The 17,860-nt window shown below is 38.3% G+C and overlaps 1 protein-coding gene across 3 annotated transcripts in view; it reads left to right on the top strand.

Moving 5' to 3' along the window:
- The window catches only part of flad1 (flavin adenine dinucleotide synthetase 1), a 276,153-nt gene extending 263,330 nt beyond the window's left edge, over positions 1–12,823 (top strand). Inside the window, exons 1-11 of one of the 3 annotated variants that reach the window (XM_074653665.1) lie at positions 4,785–5,164; positions 7,149–7,233; positions 7,456–7,624; positions 8,102–8,479; positions 9,367–9,480; positions 9,565–9,832; positions 10,160–10,307; positions 10,521–10,619; positions 11,376–11,565; positions 12,284–12,357; positions 12,444–12,823. In XM_074653665.1, the coding sequence (XP_074509766.1) occupies positions 7,226–7,233; positions 7,456–7,624; positions 8,102–8,479; positions 9,367–9,480; positions 9,565–9,832; positions 10,160–10,307; positions 10,521–10,619; positions 11,376–11,565; positions 12,284–12,357; positions 12,444–12,579 (1,584 nt within the window). In that variant the 5' untranslated portion in view covers positions 4,785–5,164; positions 7,149–7,225 and the 3' untranslated portion in view covers positions 12,580–12,823. Of the gene's footprint in view, positions 1–4,784; positions 5,165–7,148; positions 7,234–7,455; positions 7,625–8,101; positions 8,480–9,366; positions 9,481–9,564; positions 9,833–10,159; positions 10,308–10,520; positions 10,620–11,375; positions 11,566–12,283; positions 12,358–12,443 lie in introns of those variants that run through there. The other 2 variants (XM_074653666.1, XM_074653667.1) reach the window with 2 other exon arrangements.
- Positions 12,824–17,860: the final 5,037 nt, after the last annotated feature.

Below are 17,860 nucleotides of genomic sequence, written 5' to 3'. Positions count from 1 at the left end.
TCTATCTATCTATCTATCTATCTATCTATCTATCTATATAGATAGATAGATATATATATACATATCTATCTATCTATATATATATCTAGCAGCCCTGCTGTATTCCTTTAATATTGTTATTGGGTAAATGTGGTAGGCTTACATAGCCTACATAATGTTATTATCATAGAAATTTACATTTTTAAATATTAGTCAGTGCTATATACTCAGGTGCAAGTTTATGAAGTAACAGTTCTGCAATAAGTCCTACCTTAAAGGTTGAATTGTTTTAGAATCAGATTTATTTTGGCCCATTCAGTGTGCACATTGCGCAAAAGTAGAAAGCCCAGATTGCGAGCCAAAAGCATTAATAATAATAATATTAATACGTTTATTTGTAGAGCACTTTTCAAGCACAAAGCACAAAATGCTTTCCAAGGAAATTCATATAACGTACAACAGAATACACTGAAACATAAATAATGAAATAAAAACAATAGGATGGAAAAATAAAGAAACAAGCATATGCATATTCATACAGTTACATATGCACATATATACACATGAGCACACAAGCATACAAAAGACTAAAATGCATCCGATTGAAAAGCCATTTTAAAAAAGTGGGTTTTAAGACGGGATTTAAAAGTTGTGACCGAGTCTGCTGATCTAATGCTAATTGGAAGACTGTTCCAGAGTCGGGGAGCCAGTACTGCAAAAGCACGATCGCCTTTGGTTTTCAACCTGGTCTTCGGAACTGTTAAAAGACCCAGACTTGCTGACCTGAGGGGCCTGTTTGGACAGTACCGTGTGAGAAGCTCAGTTACATACTCCGGTGCTAGGTCATTCAGAGCTTTATATGCGATTAAAAGCACTTTAAAATCAATTCTAAAAGACACTGGGAGCCACTGTAGTGAAGCCAGAGTTGGTGTGATGTGAGAGTATCGTTTGGTTTTGGTTAGCGGTCTAGCTGCAGAGGTTTGAACTATTTGGAGCTGCTCAATTGCTCGATTATTTAAGCAGGTGTACAAGGCATTACAGTAATCGAGACGGGAGGATATCAGGGCGTGTATCATTTTCTCTGTGTTTTTGAAAGAGAGAACTGATCGAATTTTCGAGATATCTCGTAGTTGATAAAAACACGACTGGACTACTTTTTTAACATGGTGCTCTAGACTCAGGTTACTGTCAAGGATAACACCCAGATCTCTTGTGGCTGATTTTACGTTGGGAGTAAGGGGGCCAAGGAGAGGCTGTACCTGATTTGAGATGTGTTCTGGGCCAATGATGAGTGAAGCCAATGATTAACAAACAAGTGAAGTTACCTCTAATGAATACCACGTAGGAAGTTTCGTTTCCACAAACCACAAAACTACAAGTGCCTGTATTTTTACAAAAGAAAAAGCTCTGTATATAGGCCTATTATCATTTTAATATTATAGTATGTCAATGCACACTTTGCTATTGTATATAAAGTATGATATTATTCTTTGTTCATATTTTATCTTCTCTAAGCTATAGTTGTAGTAGTCTGGTACAGGATGTTGATGATGATATTGAGGATGTGGCTGATGTTGCTGATGTTGATTAGGATAATCATGATGATGATGATGATGACGTTGATGACGTTGTTGATAATGTTAATGATGACGATGACAAAAAAATAAAATAAAATAAATATAGAATTGTAATATATTAATATTATCTCTAGTGTTGACATGTATATGTATTGTATATTTACTGTTCCTGCGCATTGTCTGGATAACCTGCTGCTGCAACACAAGCATTTCCCAATTTGGGATCAATAAAGTACATCTATCTATCTATCTGTCTATCTGTCTGTCTGTCTGTCTGTCTGTCTGTCTGTCTGTCTGTCTGTCTATCTATCTATCTGTCTGTCTGTCTGTCTGTCTGTCTGTCTGTCTATCTATCTATCTGTCTATCTATCTATCTGTCTGTCTGTCTGTCTGTCTGTCTGTCTGTCTGTCTGTCTGTCTGTCTGTCTATCGATCCAGCAGCCCTAATACTGGATGGATATACGTGAACTGGATGATTATGTACAGTATGTACGTACATGTGGAGATGTCTATATACTGTATGCATAATGAGTAGGAATTATATTTACAGTGACAGATGTGTACATATTACCATATGTACATAGTAAATTATAATCCAAAAATGTGCATTAAAGACTGTAAATTATAATCCAAAAATGTGCATTAAAGACTGTAAATTATAATCCAAAAATGTGCAAAGACGTGCATTAAAGACTGTAAATTATAATCAAAAAATTTGCAAAAATGTGCATTAAAGACTGAAAAGTTGTAGTTTGTAACTGTTTGAAACTGTTTTACAGAGCTGTTGATTCAACTGTATGATCATTTTTGAGGATGTAGTTTGTGGTGCTGTTGAACTGCATTGTATTTTTCAATCTAGGGGTTTCTGTTATTTAGCCTCCCCTCACTGATACAAATGGGGTGGACAAAATAAATAATGATTTTGTCCTTCTATGCTTCAAACCATATAGCTTGCGGGAGTTTTGATTTTCATAAAAGTTCCATACATTTGTAAAGTGACTCCAAGCGATATGGCCTATACCATAAACAATAAAATGACCAACAGCAGGTAAATATGTCCTTGAACAAGGCATTTGACTTAACCCTAATAACTCCTGTGGACCTGCTCACATGCACCCAGGGTAGATATTTACATATGCATAATAGGCCCTTTGCCACAGAACATATTTTGACATATCACAGTAAGAATAGCACAGGTAATTAATAAATAAGTAATGGCTTAATTCCTTTAGCTGCTCCGGTTTCAGGATCCTGGTACTCTACATGTTGGCTCACAGTCACACTGTTACGGTTTACTGGGACTAGATTAAAGTCATCATTACCTTATTAGTTACACCTTTTGCTTTTCAAAATACAGTATCTGTGAAATAGGCCTATCTCTACATTATGGAGGCTTCTGCCAGGAAAAGTTATATATAACAAAAACAAAAACACTTACAGTAGAAAATTATGAAATACTTAGTCAAAATTCTAACTTTCAAAGTCAAATTTATGAAATATGTAATATATATTATATTATATATATATATTTTATGTGTATAACAAATCTTAAAATACGGCACTTTAGACGGACATAGTTGGGTGGTGTATGTATAGAGGATCTGTAAAGTATGTTGTGTATGTTTGTTGCAAAGTGTCAATAAAAAATATAATAAAAAAAATAATTCTGACTTATCTCATTATTTTGACTTAATATAAGTATGTTTCTTCATATTTTGTCTTTCATAACTTTTACTTTATTTTTTGTTTTCCTGACAGAAAAGACCATGGAAATATTATATTGTACTTAGAACTTCAAAGTATTTTTTTTTGTTCTTTGCATATAAAATATCAACAATGTATTCTCAAACCAGTAAAGTACTGTGCAAAAATAAGCAATTCACCTTCCACTTTGTTTCACTACACAGACTCACGGTTCCAGACATGCCAACATGCCCCACCTGTAGACAAGAAAGCAAACAGCAGCAGACAGTTTAGTGGTGCTTTGGTGTCATCCATCCCTCCTGCCAGCAGAGGCAGACGAGTAACAGAAAGCTCTTGTGAATTGAGCAGAAGAAGTTGAAGAAGTCTTGGCGAGGAGAGGGAAATAAACAACACCGTTATTGATTCTGACAGTTTTTCAGCACTTACAAGCATATAGGATCTGGTAGATCATCAATCAGAACAGATATCATCAATGAAACATTCCTCATAATGTATAGGATAGAAATGAAAGGCACAGTTACACAATTCATCTGGGTTCCTGCTCATGTTGGTGTGGAGGGAAATGAGCAAGTAGATATTCTGACCAAACAAACACTCAGAATTAAGAATATAGATTTACAAGTTCCATTAAGTAAAGCTGAGGCAAAGCCATTCATCAAGACATTATGCACAAACAGTATGGCAGGAGTACTGGGATGATCAGGAAACTGGAAGGCATCTGTACAATATACAAAAACATGTTGGAGCAGGGAGAAAGGTGGGCTGGAAAAGAAGGGAAGAAAATGTCATCACTCGACTGAGAATTGGACATACAGGTCTTAACCTATACATTATATAGAATAGGCAAGCACCCAACTGGGAAATGCACATATTGTAATCAACCAGAAACTGCCGAACATGGACTGCAGTAATTACATTATCCAGAGGAATCACCTTTTACAGTCACTAAGTCAGGTCAAGTCAAGTCAAATTTATTTCTATAGCGCATTTAAAAAAACATGAGCTGACCAAAGTGCTTTACAGACATAGGCAGAATAAAAACAGGTCAACAGAGCAGACAACAAAATCACACACATCCACAGACAGAGACCAAGGTAAAATCCATGAGTAAAAGACTGTTATAATGAGCATTATAAAAGGCCAATTTAGTAATCACAATTCAAGTGCATTCAAAAGCCAAAGAAAAGAGGTGGGTCTTGAGCTGTGCTTTGAAAGACTCTGTAGAGGGAGCAGATCTGATGTGGAGAGGCAGTTTGTTCCACAGACTAGGGTCCGCAACTGAGAAGGCTAAACATCAGGACTTTTCATTGTCAGGTCTATTGGGGAATACAGGAGATAACATATACTGTGAAATTATTCAGAATCTAGAGTTTTCTTTATTATTATTATTATTATTTTTTATTCTATTTATTATTTATTTTTATTTATTTATTTTGTTTCTGCACAATCTCCTGTTCCACCTCCAGTCCAGATGGTGGCAGTAATGCCCCTCTAAGGTGCAGATAAACACCAAAGAAGAAGAAGTCTCATCAGCTGTTGTCAGCTGTTAGCAGTAGCATCATGCTACCCGAGTGGAGATCTTGCTAAAGCAACTCGGAAGATAGTCGCGTTTCGGTACCGTTCGTGTAGCTGACAGCCTACTAATCATATCTACTTTGACCAAACGACATATTAAACCGATCCGCATCGTTTATTTACTGATTCTATCACAACAACAGGACCGTCTCTCAGTTCACTTCCGTGTACATAAAGAGGCTAACCGTTAGAACGGATCTGATTGGCTCTCAGACCTCTCGGTGAAGCCCGTTCTCGTTTGTGATTGGACGGCTGACGACACGTCACGTTTTGAGTGACATGTAGCCACAAAGGGTTGGATACGTAACGAGGTCACATGAAGCTCAGGAGTAAGTTCCCTCAGTTTGGTTGCTTAACTATATACATTGTGTTTCTTCACAGTATGTGGTAGTGGAGAGAAATCAGCATTATAGACAGAACATAAGCGACTGTGAAAGTGTACTTGAATGCTAGTGCTTCCTTGTTGCTAGGGGTTAAGTAACCTAGCAAGGAGACTTGACACATTTATAGTTATCTAAACTGTGTCACGTAGCTAAGCAACGTTACCTGCAGCTTTGTGTGATCTTAAGACATAATGTGTGATAGTTTTTAGTGAATACATGATGTTCATTTCACTAACTTACAGTGTTAGGAAGCAGGATGTGCCACTTATAAGTGAAGATATAGTAGCATGCTCTTGTAACTCCTAACTATCCATAGAATACAAACGTGAAGGCTAAACGTTAATATACAGAGATATATCACTAGAGAGATGTAACTCACTCTGTCTTTTATTTACTCCTCTACTTCATGTTTCTTCTTTTTTTTTTTTTTTATTTATCCTTTGATATTGCAATATATTGTTATTAATTGTTTTTTCATTTGTTTGTTTGTTTTATTGACACAACAAACATTGATTACTTCTTTATTGTTTTCTTCCATTTACTACATGCATGTTCTTTTTAAATATTGTAATTTGCTTAATGAATTGTATATATATATATATATACGTATATATATATATATATATATATATATATATGTGTATATATGTATATATATATATATATATATATATATATGTATATATATATATATATATATATATATGTATATATATATATATATATATATATGTATATATATATATATATATATATATATATATATATATATATATGTATATATGTATATATATATATATATATATATATATATGTTTTTGTTTTTATTTTGTTCTTTTTTATTTTTATTTATTATTGAATTGACGCTTTGGCAATATTGTTCACCTGACAGTCATGCCAATAAAGCAAATTGAATTGAAAAATTGAAAATTGATATCACTACAGGTATGGGATGTAACATCTGTAACTGTCTGTGCAGCTGGCAGCTGTCCATTAAACCTTTGATCCACCTCCTCTCAGTTCCCCTATTATGTCTTGACTAGTCTTCTTCACTGCATTTCCATGCCAGTGAATTTGTCTTCACTCCTCTATCAGCATGTTTTCACATTATTAGTCAAATCTGCTTCAAACAACTTGCACCAAGTTTATAGCTTGGCTATCCAGTATGAATGTGTCTCAGTGTCATTGATGTATGTGTGGCCACTGTGGTCCAACTATATATACTATTGAAAGTACAGTTAATAGACTCATTAAATCAAATTATAATAACTTTCCCAGTACGGCTGACCCGAATGCTTTGAAGCTTCGACCATTGCCATGGTATTCGACCTCCAAATCAATATTCGAAGGCTTCTGGGTTTTAAAAAAATATATATATATTTCTATATATAAGTATATAATAATAATGTATAAATCTCAAAATAGCCCATGAAATAAGGAATAATCTCACAACATTATTCATTATTCATATTCAACATGAATTACTATTAGTTATACTCAGACGGATATTGCTGTTTGTTGTGTGTAGAGGAGTGTGTGTGTACAGTAGTGTGTGTGTACAGTAGTGTGTGTGTACAGTAGTGTGTGTGTGTACAGTAGTTTGTGTGTACAGTAGTGTGGCAGCGGCGCTGAAATGGGGGAGATGGGAGACAGACAGGCAGACAGAAGAACATGTCAGCCTCCTGCGCCGGGCTGCTCCGCAAAGCTTCAAATACCTTCGAATATTTCTCTTCGAAGCCCAAAAAATGTTATTCGGGACAGCCCTATTTCCCAGAGATAAATTAAGTGTGATATCTTAAATGAAACTCATCATTTCTTCAACCTGTCGGTAACATATGTCAAGAAACAACTGAGTCATTATTAGTTGATGCACAAATTGCTCAAGGTTTCTTCTTCTTTCCCCTTTGTTTTCTCTCGTGTGTCTTCTAAGATGCTCCCTGGTAGGAGGCAAGTTATGAAGGAGAAGAAGACCTGAAATATTTTTTTGACACTCCATATGGATTCTTCATGTTGACGTAAGATTCAAGATGATCTCTATTTATAGCACAAAAGCAACAAAAAGTATATAAAGAACACACTAATAAAGACAATTTAACATACATTATTGCATTTTACTGTATGACAAGAAAGAGTTGCTATCGACCAGGGAGATTTGTGGCTTTTGTTCAGAGAGCAAAACACACATGAATAAAGTGCAAGTGCTTAATGTTCAGTCATTTTTTTCTTTTGTCTTCTAGTATAGCTTTTCCCAAACTGAGTCGACCAGTGGTGCGTGTGAGGAAACTGGCAGCTCAGCTCTCCAAAGCAACCATGTCCACAATCCACCAGGGCTCTAGTCCGTCCTTTGCAGCCAACGGGGATGCTCCCACTGCAGCCATTCTCATCATTGGAGATGAGATACTCAAGGTAATATACTTGTGGTTTTGTACGACTAAGCTGTATTTTGTCTGATTGACAGCATCCCACAGAGAATCCTTGAAAGTTTGTGGATTTGAGAAAATCTAAATCAACCCTCACGTTTTTTTATCTAATAAATCTGCGCGCTTGAAAGTATGATTATACATTCTAACATGACACCCTAATTCATTAGTATGCCTCAGCTCTCTGGATCGCTACGCAGTCCAGGATCCACACTGTAGATCCCCAGGAAAACCCTGCTGTGTTGGTTATTTGATGTGGCAGCAGTTCACCACTATTTCTTTACTTGACATGATCATGATTTAAACACGAAGGCTTTTGATTTTGTCCAATGTCACGTCTCAGCCTCAGAGAATGCTCACTGTGACTCACACTGAATTTCATCAAGCAAAGACCTTGGAGTCATTGTTCAGTCTTCGAATGTAATGCTCAAGCGAGTGTCTCTTCTCGTCCTTCGTCTGCCAGGGTCACACACTGGACACAAACAGCGCCTTTCTGACACGAGCCCTAAGGAAGCTCGGAGTGTCTGTGCGGCGCATAACGGTCGTACCGGATATACAAGAGGTCATCGCCAAAGAGGTGGCCCTCCTTTCCCCTCAGTACACACACCTCATCACTTCAGGGGGCATAGGGCCCACCCATGACGATGTCACCTTTGAGAGCGTCGCCATGGCGTTCCAAGAGGAGTTGCATCCCCACCCTGAGCTCTCCCGGTTGGTTGAGGAGTATTTCGGGGTGTCGGATAAGGACAGCGCTGCTATGAAGCTGGCTATGGTGCCTCTCTCGGCCAATCTCAACTACGGAACCGACCCTCAGACTGGACAGCTGCTCCGCTACCCACTGGTGAGTGAAGGCCGGGTGTAGGGGGAATAGATAGATGGATATATAGATAGATAAATCATCAGTACTTTCCACCTACTGACTGACTGCCACCCCCCTTTTAAAACTCTGCTGTGCTGCTGTGAATTACCTTTTCACTCGGCTTTTTTTGGGGCAAACAACATTTGTTTAGCTGACACTAACTTTCTGGAAGATGTTCACTCACAGTCACATAATGTTCTGTCTGTTCTGGGGTTATTTTAGAAGACAGATGACAACATCAACTACTTAGCAGAGACTGCAGGAGAGTGAAAAGAGGCTGCTCACTACGGGCAAAATGACATTGAACATTTAGAGAAAACAGCAGTGTAAGGAAGACAGGCCTGCAAGTGTTTGTGTTGCAGTTGGCTGGAATTCAAACCTTACATTTATAGACTACAGCACTCTGTATGGTTAACTTCTGTAGTACCTTATGATTATATTTATATGCTGAACAGTTTCAAGTTGAGATGCACGACACACTTCTCTAGAAGTAATTAGTGCCAGTAATGAAATTAAGTAGTTATACAAATGTGTGAATTAACTACATTTATTTATACTGTTGGCTATCCTAAACATGACATTGGTTGTGCCATAACACACTTCTCTTTCAAGTAGAGTAAAACAGATGTACAGCTACTAACTTAAAGATAATAAATTGGCACAATATCAATATGAGTTTACAGACATAGACTGTTTGACAGGCTTACAAACTGTGTAGTAACAAGAAGGACACTTAAGGTTAGTTCTGAGATGTTAACTACCTTAAAGTACATGTTATTAGAAGTATTGGTCTATGTACTTGAAACAGGAAATAAACACAGCCCCTGTATATTCTTTCAGTATGTGATGTGTCCACCTTCTTCTCCCAGGTCAGTGTGCGTAACGTGTATATCTTTCCTGGGATCCCGTCTCTGATGGAGAGGGCTTTCTTGGGGCTGGAGCACCTCTTCGCTGGTTCAGGGACCACTTTTCACACCCGTGAGGTAACACACCACGATGACCATACCTATCGTTTACAATACTACGTTGAATACTGCGTTTTGATAACCGAATATCTTTTGCATTAGGTGTTCGTAGATGCAGACGAAACAGAAATCGCCACCGTGCTGACCAAACTGCAGGCCGGTTGGGGCCGGAAGGTGGCTCTCGGCTCCTACCCCGACTGGCTGAGCAACTACCACAGAGTCCGGCTGGTCCTGGACTCGGATAGCCAGGAGGAGATAGACAAAGCCCGGGCACAGCTGCTGGACAAGCTGCCCAAGGGTAGCGCGGTGCCCTTAGTCACTGACCCGGTGTCCATCGCCACCGCTGAGGTGTACATGCTGGCTAACAGCGGTGAGGGGGAGACAGAGGGCACAGGGTGGTGGAAGGTGATAGTTAAAAACTAAGTCAACTCAATATAAAGTGAATATTGCAGAGAACTCGTAATCTTTACACCGGCATTGGGACCAATAAAGGAAGCAAAAAGATGAAAGTAATTATCGCTGTAAAATCATAACGAGTTATAAAAAAATGGAATATAACTGGCATGAGACTGAACAGAGAAAAAGAATGAAGATATTTTTGAGTAAGGATGAGGGATCAGTTACATTTTTTAACTGACAAAATTTGACTGCATTCACTGAAAAGCGTCCTCTCGCTGTGGACTTCATTCCCCCACAGGCTCTCCGTTGGGTGAGAAAGTTCTGTCTGCGCTGAAGACGATAGAGGCCGCGCTGGATCAGTATTCGACGGAGGAAGTCTGCATCGGCTTCAACGGAGGCAAAGACTGCACGGCGCTGCTCCATCTCTACTACGCAGCTATGAAACGGTAACAGGAGGGGTGAGACAATTAGAACATTTAGGGGGTGGGGATTTAAAACATAATGATTCACCTTGTGCACAGCGGGGCATCACTGTAAGAAGTAAATGAAGAAAGTTACACAGACTGTTTGGACTTTTCTTGACCTGTATTGGACAGATAGTGGGAGATAGTGATAACGGTAAACATCTTATCTTTTTCCTCTCCTCCTGCCACTCTCAGGCGATATCCGGATGGTAAAGACAAGGTGAAAGCCCTGTATATCCGTATCGTCTCTCCGTTCCCAGAAATGGAGAGATTCCTTCAGGACACGATAAAAAGGTGAACCACCAGTCTACTCTATTGCACATTGTTAATAAACACATTTCACTTGATTGCTTTTTGCATATTTATGTATTTTTATATAGACCATTTCACAGTTCCAAATGTGTCCCAGTTTATTTCCTGTTGCAGTCGAAATCACATACAATACTATACTACATACCCAATATGTGTACTATCGCTCAACATACTTTTGTGTGAATAAAAGGTATTATGTATCTTTTCGGAAGCGCTGAGCAGTAATTTATGTCGCCACTTCCTGAGAGCCTCCTTGCCGGATGAAAACATGTAACCAAAGGTAACCCGTTCAAACCTCATGTGACAAAAAAGACGATTTATGAAAACCAATGTCTGAACTAATTTAAAAACTACAGAATTATTACGCCTAGCAAAGTGAAGTCTTATACTTACACTCAGATTGAAGCGTCATTTACGTTACAGAGCTGTCCGTCGACGTCTGTTATGAACTTTGTCGTCACTACCACATTGCATTGTGGGATATTTAAACTGCCGTAGTGTCCAGCATTTGCATACTATAATATTTCACCGGAAATAGTATGCAATTCGCGTGCAATTGGTTTCACGCAACCTATGTGAATGACATGAGCTGACAGGAAGTAAACATGGACCCAAAGCTGTTGCTTAGCAATGCAAGGAGTCCTCATCAACAGGAGTCAGCAGGTGTCAAAAAAAGTGTCCTAATCCTCCATGTTACAGTACGACCAATCATTATTTGGCAATGTGTCTCCCGTATAGATACGACTTGGAGATATTCTCCGTGGAGGGCAGCATACGGCAGGCGCTGAGCGAGGTGCAGGAGAGGAAGCCGGAGCTAAAAGCGGTCCTGATGGGGACCAGGAGGAGTGACCCCTACTCGCACACACTCACAGCCATGTGTCCCACTGACCCCGGCTGGCCAGACTACATGAGAGTCAACCCTTTACTAGTGAGACAACACTAATCACATAGATATACTGTCTTCATCATGTCTTGGTATTTCTGCCCCTTATTGTAGTTTTCCTATCTTTGGTGGTACAAAGTCATATCGTTTAAGAGGGTGTAAGAGAATTCACTTAAAAAACAAAATTCTTCTAAGTGAAAAATACATGTAAACTTAAGGGCACCTGCAGACATGAATTGTAAAAATACACAACCAAGCAGTCCTTCAGTGTCCCCACATTTTCTAAAGTTACAGTGTATATAGTGCTGCAGGAAAGAAAACAGCTTTTTGACTGGTAACACAAATCAGTTTTTCACTGCTCCAGCCAGGCAATTTCCCCTTGTTACACTTAATGTTATTTGTCATCTTGACTGAAGTTCCAGAGTGCAGATCTACAGGGTGTGAACGAAATATCACAGCACCTGCACAGTTTAATGCAATTCAACAGCCCTGCAGTAATGGCTTTAAATGATGTTATGAATATTTTTGCCCCCCCTCACACACACAAATACTAGTAGGTACACCAGTACAATATAACGCTATCCAATATAACCCAAAAACAAATTAGTGATGCGAGTCGACCCCTCTGTGACACATTCTCAACCAATAAAAGCCTCTCATAAAAGAAATTATTGCAAGATTGAATTACAATGTGCGGGTTTTTATGACTGATGTTGAACAAATACATGAACTAATCCTGAAAATGTCTCCCAACACTCCACAGGACTGGACGTATCACGACATCTGGTCGTTCTTGAGGACGTTATACGTGCCCTACTGTATTCTCTACGATAAAGGGTACGAATACGTTCAATCTTTTAACACTTTATGTATCCTCCGTTATTCACAACATCACAGCTTTAACGTGTCTTGTCGACCTGCAGGTACACTTCACTGGGCAGCATGGACAACACCTGTCGAAACGTCTCCCTCCAGACGGTGGACGGGAGGGGGGTGACGCGATACAAGGCGGCCTACCTCCTGGAGAACGAAGAAGAGGAGCGAAACTCCCGTGCCTGATGTAGCCTCTAGCTTCTTCTTACCTGTTGTCACCTGTTGCTGATGGAGCTTGGTTTTTTCAGCACCTGCACATAAAAATCAAAACAAAACATGAGAAGTTTTGATCAAGTCTTCATGTGAATATCTGCACAATGAGATTGTAAAGCAAGTCCGTGTGTGTCAGTGCTATATTTGTTTATACATGTGAGTTTCAGCCTAAAGTAACGGCTCTCTGCGCTGTTGAATAAAACATCAATCTGTGTCATCTTTTTCTATTGTCATGATGCTATTTTAAGAGGCATACGCATGCAGGCCTCTCAATAGTGCTCTTTATTTATCTTATTTATGAGTCCATTTGTCTTATTTCTAAATCCAATAAGAACAAAGAAAGAGCTGCTATCAAAATGTATTATTAATAACGGGTGGGGGACTCGATTCACATGACTTGAATAGTCATGACTTAACTCGAGTCAGAGTCGAGTTGCAAATTTGAGGACTTGAGACTTGCTTGACTAACATTGATAAGACTCGTCTTGACTTTGACTTGGTTTTCATGACGAAACTTGAGACAGATGACTTGAAAGGACTTGACTTTTTAAAAAAAAAAATCAAATACGGTATTTACATTTTTCTAGATATTGAGAAGTTACGTTTTGTTTTTGAAACATCGGGTGATTTCTAGTGCAATGCGCGCAAACCTGGTAACCTACTAGGACGCAGCAGAGGCCAACGCAAGACTCAATATTTTCAAGAGACACTTCACTTGCAACTTTTTTTTTTAATTTGCCATGGTGAGCATTTTCAATTTGACTCGCCATGCATGAGCCCTGTAAAGTATGCCTATAATTATCTTCATGACCACTGTCTTTTAACGGATTTTAAATGTGGAAACTGGGGTAGATCATCAGAATTTTGTATGACTTGACTTGTGACTTGTTTGACCTGAGCAGTGACTCGACTTGACTTGCTTGATTCTCACCACAGTGACTTGGGACTTGCTTGAGACTTTAACTTCAACTTCAACTTTAACTTTATTGTCATTTTTCCACATACAAAGTAGACGGTTAAAACGAAATGTTGCTGCTCGCGGACCAAGGTGCAAACACAGACATACAAAAACAGTGATAAACAGAACATAACACAGTAAACAAAGTGCGATGGTGCAGCACAATAAAAAGTGGATGATAGGATATTAACAAAGTAAAGCAGTATAAAAGCAATCAGGTCTTTAAAAGTGATATACAGTATATAGAAACCCAATGACTCTCCAGTAGTTCTCCTTGTATAAATACCTAATAAATAGAAGTGTAAATAGTAGTCCTGAAATGTCTGTTTCATGTCAAGCATGAGGCGTGTGGAGGGAGGGGTCACGGATAGAAGAGAGGTGTGGGGGGATGAAGAGTTTATGTTGTATATTGTTGTAAGTGTATATATTGCTCATGACTTGCACATGTGTGACTTACTCCCACATCTGATAAATAATGTGAAATGGTTTTCTACCAAGGTTTTAGAGACTGGTTGTGCAGCAGACTGCTGAAGGTCAACCGACAGACTCTTATTGGCTCATCTGTGTCTCTGTGAATATCCAGATGTGCAGCCTGCAGCAGCTGGTTTAACATGAGCATCTCTTCTCTCTGGTGATGCAGTTCTCTTTGAGCACCTCACGGGCGCGTTGTTCTCACTTGTTTCCCCATTTAGCACACGTGATTACAATGAATTACCTTCTCTGTTTCCAGACATGATTGAATCCAGGCTCATCGACCCTCTCTCTCTCTCTCTCTCTCTCTCTCTCTCTCTCTCTCTCTCTCTCCGCCTGGAGATTAGTCAACGCGGCGCAGCTCGGATCGATACCGGCCGATCTAATAAAGCGGGTCTCTTACGAGGCCACCGCGGGGTAGCACACACTGTTACACCGGCAATTACCACCTCCAGCCCGGTACACCAACCTTATCTGTCCGGGCTTCACGGCTTGCTTGATTTATTAATAATAACAGTAATAAAAGAGGCGATGAGCAGAGGCTTCATAATCACAGCACAAATGTAATGGGGTGTGTGTGTTTTGGTGATGAAAACACAATAGGACATTGTGTCTGGAATGATGATATTTGTGTGGAAGAAAATTATAAACTTACAATGTGTCTCCCTTATGTTATCCAAACTTTGTCCTATACTTGCAGGGTCTAGGTTATAAGTAGGCCTATATAGTGGAATAATAAGAGTCTAGTGTCAATACTATTGCTTTAATGTAATTTTATAGATACATCCAATCAATCAATCAATACTTTTATTGCCATGTCAACCCACAGTTGATTGGAATTTGTTTCGGAGCAGTGCTCATTAAAAACAGACAAAAGACAAAAGCACACATTTAAAAAAGCAACAACATAGTGTACATAGGAGACAACCACCTACATTTATACAATCATTCAGACCAATAAAATCCTAAAATGCTAAAATACTGTGAAGAGCCTTGTGCTATTGTAACTTCCCCTGAAGTGTCTAGTGCAAAGCATTCCTAAAGTACTTACTTGCAGGGTCTAGGTCAGGGGTCAGAAACCTTTACTATCAAAAGAGCCATTTTAGGCAAAAATAATTATAAAAAAACAATCTGTCTGGAGCCGCAAAACATTTGAGCATTGTGATGAAGGTAACACAGTTTATAGTCTAAGTATATAGTATATAAGTCTAATGCAGTGAGGGACAAAGTGCAAATGTACTACGGAGTATTAGGGCCACATTGAGGGAACAAACATCTGAGATTTACAGAATAAAGTCATAATATTACGAGAAAAAAGTTGTAATATTACGAGAATAAAATCATAAATTTACGAGAAAAAAAGAAAAAATTACTACTTTATAATATTGACTTTATTCTCATGATACTACGACTTTTTTTTCTCGTAAACTTCTGACTTTATTCTCGTAATATTATGACTTTATTCTCGAAATCTCAGATTTATTTTTTTTCCTCAATGTGCCCCTATTTCTCCATCGTACCATAGACCCACAACAATGATAAATAAAATTGAAAATGTAAACAAAAAACAGTTATTAATTTCCACTCATTTCTTTTTTAAAAATCCACAGGGAGCCACTGGAGAGGAGCTGAAGAGCCGCATGTGGCTCTGGAGCCTCAGGTTGCAGACCCCTGGTCTAGGTTATAAGTAGGCCTATATAGTGGACTAATAAGAGTCTAGTGTCAATACTATATTGCTTTAATGTAATTGTATAGATACATCCACCTACAATATGTTACTTTGCTCATGATACATGTGACTTTTAGAGGTTTTTTTTCTCCAAGTATAGGCCTAACACTTGCAGGAAATTTGCTTTTAGCCTACTTGAGGAAAGCAACTAATTCCATTTAGGCCTATTTTACACTGCAGGTACGGTTTTGAGGTACTTGTACTTCACTAGTTTATGTTAATGTGTACTTCTACTTCACTACATTTCAGAGGGAGATATTGTACTTTTAATCCACTTATTTATCAGTAACTTTTCAGTTTCAATATGTTACCTAAAAAACATAATCTTATGAAACACAATATAATATAAATACATAGTTAAGGATTAAACTGGTTCCCAACCGTTTTGGCTTGTGACCCCTTGTCACATTTCAGATGTCTGTGAGTTGTTAGCAGATCCACACAAAGAGCGATTACACCTCTATATTACTCGTGTTTTTTTTATTTCATGAAAAAAAGGAAAAAATGCAAAATCTTATCTTAAGTATATTTGTCTGTTTACTAGTCCATTTATCCCATGACATTTAATATAACACACAATCACCTAACAAGTAACATTTCAGTGAGATATAGGGACTTGTTTGTACACCTTGAATATCTTGTCAAGTGACAAACAAAATATTACTTTTGAGCATTACAGGCTTATTAGGACACACAGCACTTCCTTATACTATCGAAATATAGCTCAAATGAGTTTTCCCAGCTAATATCAAGATGCTTTTTTATCTTGAAAAGTCTAAATATTGCATCTTACTTCAAGCAATCTTACCAAGAGATTTTTATTTATTTATTTATTTAAGATTTGTTTTGCTTATTACAAGCGGAAACACCTTGTATTAATTAATAATTGAATACTGATTTGTCAATAATCATGTCAGGACCCCACAGATTTATCTTGTGATACTTTGGAGGAGTTGACATAATCAATATAAAGTAGGTTATAGTTGAAACCAGCTCTGCCTTGACTGGCAACAATGGTAAAATGCAATAAAAGATCTGAATACTTCTTGCACCTCTGCAGTTGCTATTAGGGCTGCATGATTTTGAAAAAATATCTATTTGCAATTATTTTGACTAATATTGCAATTGCAATATTAGAGGGAATATATCAATATCCTCATTTTCATTGGGACATCTCTGCAGCACCACAATATTTAATTTAAAATGCTATTTTGACACACATTTCACCTTTAACAAATATTACGATTTCCTCCTCATTCTGCGATTTGAAAATTGCAGTATAGGCCATAATGCGATTTCGATAAAATCTCGATTAACTGTGCAGCTCTAGTTGTTATCACTACATGGATAGGCTACCATGGGTTGCTAAATTCATTTTGACATTTGATATCTCTCTAAAGTTTATCACCTTTGTCCTTTTTTTCATCTTCATCCTCTTCCAGCTGTCACTCCATCACTCTCACTTGCCTGTTTCATCCTTCATGTCTGTTTTGGCTTCACTACTGTACTCACCCCGTATCTACTGTAGTCTTCATCACACCACTTCCTTCCTCGCTGCCTTTCCTGTGGATCATAACTCTTCTTCAGTTCTCCTTATGAATTTCAAGATGATGTTTTGATTTGTGAGCCTTGGCTGACATAGTGGGAGGATATGGGTATTGATAGGGGCCTAAAAGCATCTGGACTAAAATACTTTTTTTAGTGTGTGAGTGAGGTCCTCAACTGCATATTTATGAATATCTTATTTTTTAATTTCACACTGCTGTGCTTTTGAAACAGGGTCTGTTTGAAATCTACAAAACTGCAAACAAAACACTCTTAAAATTCCGATACAGCAACTTTTGTGTCATTTGAGACGAAGTGGAACAAGCAGGAATAAAAAAAAAAGTGGCCCTTTCTTTTTTTCCCTCCTGTGCATATTTAAACCTAATTGGCTCTCCAAAGACAGATTTGGGGTCGGCTGGTGGAGGTATGATCACAGCAGCCACTAAAGGTGATGCAAGGATAAGAACTGGGGTGATCATCCTCGTCATTACGGGACCATAATTCCTCAGTGCTCTGCTGAAACACCCCAAATCTCCCCAGGAGGGACTCTT

This window comes from Sebastes fasciatus, chromosome 12 (genome assembly GCF_043250625.1).
Source record: "Sebastes fasciatus isolate fSebFas1 chromosome 12, fSebFas1.pri, whole genome shotgun sequence".
NCBI classification, from domain to species: domain Eukaryota; kingdom Metazoa; phylum Chordata; class Actinopteri; order Perciformes; family Sebastidae; genus Sebastes; species Sebastes fasciatus.
Note: the sequence above shows the minus strand (reverse complement) of the source record. Positions and strands in the feature narration are given on the sequence as shown.